Consider the following 4,730-nt stretch of genomic DNA (forward strand, 5'->3'; position numbering starts at 1 on the left):
TAAAAGCAAGTGTTTTGCACCCTGCTTAGGAGAAGGTATCTAGCTTAAGCCTTGTGACAAAGACCTATTGGGCACAACGGGACCAGTTGAAGCTTGAAGAGGGTATTCTTCTCTGGAGATGGGAAAGTGACGACCTGGCAAACGGTTATACCAAGGAAGTTACGGGAAGTTGTGATGCGTCAATCCCATGATAGTTTAACAAGAGGACATCTTGGAGTTAAGAAAACATTGAGTCACCTACGACAGAGATTTTACTGGATAAGAATGAGGAATGATTTGGAAGAATGGTGCAGGACATGCAGTACATGTTGTGCTAAAAGGGGACCCAAGCATAAGGGACGTGCTTCAATGAAGTTATATCGAGTTGGCGCACCAATGGAAAGAGTAGCCATTGACATTGCTGGTCCTTTACCCCAAACTCGTGCTGGAAACAGGTACATTTGTGTAGTGATGGATTATTTCACCAAGTGGCCTGAGGCATATGCAATACCAAATGAGGAAGCTACAACTGTAGCTTCGGCTATTAGTGATTTCTTCTTCATTTTTGGTATGCCATACGAACTGCATTCAGATCAAGGCCGTAACTTTGAATCAGCTGTGTTCCAGGAATAATGCAAGTTGTTTGGCATACGAAACACCAGGACAACGCCACTTCACCCACGGTCTGATGGGATGGTAGAAAGTACAATTGGACCCTCGGACAGGAATTGGCAAAGTTTTGTAATAGCCGCCAAGATGACTGGGATGTCTTACTCTTTCCACTGTTGATGGCCTATAGAACAGCAGAGCATGAAGCCACTGGATACACTCCAGCAAAGTTGATGTTTGGTCGGGATCTTCGATTGCCAGTAGACCTGATAAAAGGACGTTCACTTTATGAAGAGTTTCCTGAAAATGTGTCACAGTTCGTGAAAGTGTTATCGGAAAGAATGGATGATATTCACCATCAAGTGCATTCAAACTTGAAAACGTCTGCTGATTCCATGAAGTTATCTTATAATAAGAGATCTACTGAAGTCAGCTTTGTACCAGGAGATAAGGTGTGGTTGTATAATCCTAGGAAGACCAAAGGGAAGTCTCCTAAGTTGTCTTCTTCATGGGAAGGCCCATATGACAAAGTGGATCGTCTCTCAGACGTGACTTTCCGGATTAAATGTGGTCGGCGAGGTAAGCCAAAGGTGGTACATGCCAACAGCCTTTGGCGTTATCATGGTCCAGGACATTTCAGTTGGGATGAAGTGAACAACAGAACAAATGATGCTGCTGAAAACGTGTCACTTGAAAAAGCCACTGTCGAAGAAAAAACTCTGCTCGGTTTTGAGAAGGGAAACAGTGAAGCCCTTGAAGAAGTTACTACCACTGATGTGACTATTACCGATAATCGGACATTTCCTGATGGAGCAGATGAACTTTACATGACGCAGAAGCCAACGAGACAGAGACCAGTACGGAAGAAGATACGTCCCATAAAATTAAGAGACTTTGTTAATTTTTAATTTTGTGTTTGTAAATTATGTACATTTAATTAAGTTATTGTTTTAATGGTTTAATGTATTTAATGTTTAATCTATTGGTTTAATGTAAGTGGCCATTGTTCGGGATGAACAATACTATGGAAGGAGCAGTGCTACGACAGCAGAAGTCGCGCGACGCTGGGAGCATGCGCTTGAATTTTAGAAAGATCAGAAAGATCGAGGAACCTGTCTAACGTCCTAGCGTTTGTTAGACGACCTATATTTTAGTATATAAGCCGGCAGATAAATTGATAAGGGGGATAATCGAGTCAAGCCGTAAGTAAAGTGTGTAAATCATTGTGAATTATAATGTGTGTTTAAGTTAAAATGACTGTGGAAATTCTGTGTCTTGTAAAGTTGTATTGAGGAAGAATAAACTACTATTATTTAAGAAAGAAATTGTCTCGGTAAGAATTTTTACGGGAAATTATCAAACGACCAGAGACGTAACAATATTTATGTATTGGGGTGTAATTATATTAAGTGTTTAACAATATCTATGTATTGGTGTGTAATTACATTCAGTGTTTAAAAGTATTTATGTATTGGTGTGTAATTACATTCAGTGTTTAAAAATATTTATGTATTGGTGTGTAATTACATTCAGTGTTTAAAAATATTTATGTATTGGTGTGTAATTACATTCAGTGTTTAAAAATATTGTACTTTTGTATCTTTGCTAAATGGTTGTGATCACTGTGAAGTATGAGTTTCTTGCCAGCCAGAAAAAGTCAGTGTTATTCTTGACCAGTGCAAACTTAAAGTTGATTATTCTAAAATGAAAGGTATGTGGGTCGAGCATAAGGTAGAGAAGACAGGAAAGTGTGATATATGAACAAACCCTGGATTTCTGTCCTCTTGTAGTATAATAATTATTTAGGACTCATTTGTTTGTTCTGAATAACAGTGGTCAACGAAAACATTAGGTTTAAAGTTACCTTTCTTTCTTTGTTGTTCTGAAAGTAGGTTATACTTATTATTGCCTGGGCAGGACATTGATTAGTAAGACAGTTAATTAAAATATTAGTAACAGTGTCCTTCAGTGGTTGTTCAGGAAATATTTAGAGGTTATGGCCATGTTGTAATCAGAATGGTCAGGTAGTACATGTTATTCTAAATAAACATGAGCTCGAGTGATCCAGTGAAAACACGAGCACAGTGTTTTAACAATCAAGCGGATATGTTTGTGTTTATTGTTTAATAAAAAATCGTTCGTTTCGTATTTCACTTTGTGTCCAAGCTCATTACTTCATTTTACTTTGACTCAGTTAGTAAAAGATTTAGAAATACTTTACAATCAATATCTAGAGTGAATCTCCTATTAATTAGTAGACCTGTACCAATATCTGGAAGAAATATTCAGTTCACATAAACATACCACACAGTGACTACTGATCTCTTCTGTTTCGTAATCTTCTAAGTACTGTCTATATAGAGTAGGATTCTATGATAGGATGTCTTTACTTGAGGATCCTATGAAAACCTTTATGTTTATTATACCCATGTTTTCTAGTCTTATATGGATGGAGGAGTGAATGACTACTGATCTGTTATTTTTCCTTATGTTGTAAGCATTGTCTACATAAATGATGATTCTATGAGAGCCTGTGTATTTATTATCCTGTTATTTTCTAGGCTTACATGGATGGTGCATTTAGCAACAACCTACCAGTTTTAAATGAGAATACCATCACTGTCTCTCCATTTAGTGGAGAGAGTGATATCTGCCCCCAGGACAACAACTTTAGCATAATGCAGATTAGTCTAGCAAACACAAATATAGCTGTAAGTAGTAAACAAATATAACTGTAAGTAGTAAACAAATATAGCTGTAAGAAGTAAACAAATATAGCTGTAAGAAGTAAACAAATATAGCTGTAAGTAGTAAACAAATATAGCTGTAAGTAGTAAACAAATATAACTGTAAGTAGTAAACAAATATAGCTGTAAAAAGTAAACAAATATAGCTGTAAGTAGTAAACAAATATAGCTGTAAGTAGTAAACAAATATAACTGTAAGTAGTAAACAAATATAGCTGTAAAAAGTAAACAAATATAGCTGTAAAAAGTAAACAAATATAGCTGTAAGAAGTAAACAAATAGAGCTGTAAGTAGTAAACAAATATAACTGTAAGTAGTAAACAAATATAACAGGAAGTAGTAAACAAATATAACTGTAAGTAGTAAACACATATAGCTGTAAGTAGTAAACAAATACAGATGTAAGTAGTAAACGAATATAGCTGTAAGTAGTAAACGAATATAGCTGTAAGTAGTAAACACATATAACTGTAAGTAGTAAACAAATATAACTGTAAACTGTCTACTTAGAGTTATTTTAATAAATGTATATGTTGAGACTGTGCATAAAACATATAAATCCTTTTCAATATGAACGTGTCTATTGTAAAATCCTGTCCTGTACAACAGTTTGTAATTATTACGACCACTTTCATGCCAGATATATTTTTTATTACTTAATACTGTTCCGACAGCGGAAATCACGCGACACTGGAAGCATGCGCGCTGGAGTTTCTAGAAGGATCATGTCTCTTCTTGGCAACATTAGTCTTTTCTACACGCCCTCTATTTTAGTATATAATCAGGAAAATAAAACGAGATCATTAATTGAATTGCAGACAGGCAGAGATAGAGACGGACAATTGAGTCAAGTGACAAGTGACCTTAAGTAAAGTGCGTGTGTTTAAGTGAAAGTAACTATGGAAATTAAGTGTATTGCAAAATTCTATGGAGAAAGAATAAACTAGTTTTATTTAAGAAAGGAATTGTATCGCTGAAGTTTTTCGGAAAGAATTTCTACGGGAAATTATCAAACGAACAGAGACGTAACAAATTAGAGTCAGAGAGTGGGACGAAAAAAAATGGAAACGAGAAGCAGCAAATCAAACTACAGCTTAGCAGATTTGATGGCAGCAATACAAGAGCAGCAAAAGAAACAAGACGAACGATAAAAGAAACAAGAAGAGAGATTACAGCGGTTGTTGGAGGAAAAAGAAAATAAACAAGAAGAGAAATTATAGCAGTTGTTGGAGGAAAAAGAAAAGAAACAAAAAGAACGAGAAAATAAACAAGAAGAGAAATTACAGCAGTTGTTGTAGGAAAAAGAAAAGAAACAAGAAAACAGATTATAGCAATTGTTGGAGGAAAAAGAAAAAAAACAAGAAGAACGAGAAAAGAAACAAGAAGAGAGATTAT

The 4,730-nt window shown here is 35.5% G+C and overlaps 1 protein-coding gene across 1 annotated transcript in view; it reads left to right on the forward strand.

Annotated features, from left to right (window-relative positions):
• LOC106471709 (patatin-like phospholipase domain-containing protein 2) overlaps positions 1–3,299 on the forward strand; it is a gene marked incomplete at its 3' end in the record, with an annotated part of 87,307 nt that extends 84,008 nt beyond the window's left edge. Inside the window, exon 6 of the mRNA XM_013932326.2 lies at positions 3,150–3,299. Coding sequence (XP_013787780.1) covers positions 3,150–3,299 — 150 coding nt within the window. The remainder of the gene's footprint in view (positions 1–3,149) is intronic.
• Between the last annotated feature and the right edge of the window lie 1,431 nt (positions 3,300–4,730).

This window comes from Limulus polyphemus, unplaced genomic scaffold (genome assembly GCF_000517525.1).
Source record: "Limulus polyphemus unplaced genomic scaffold, Limulus_polyphemus-2.1.2 Scaffold4804, whole genome shotgun sequence".
NCBI classification, from domain to species: Eukaryota; Metazoa; Arthropoda; class Merostomata; order Xiphosura; family Limulidae; genus Limulus; species Limulus polyphemus.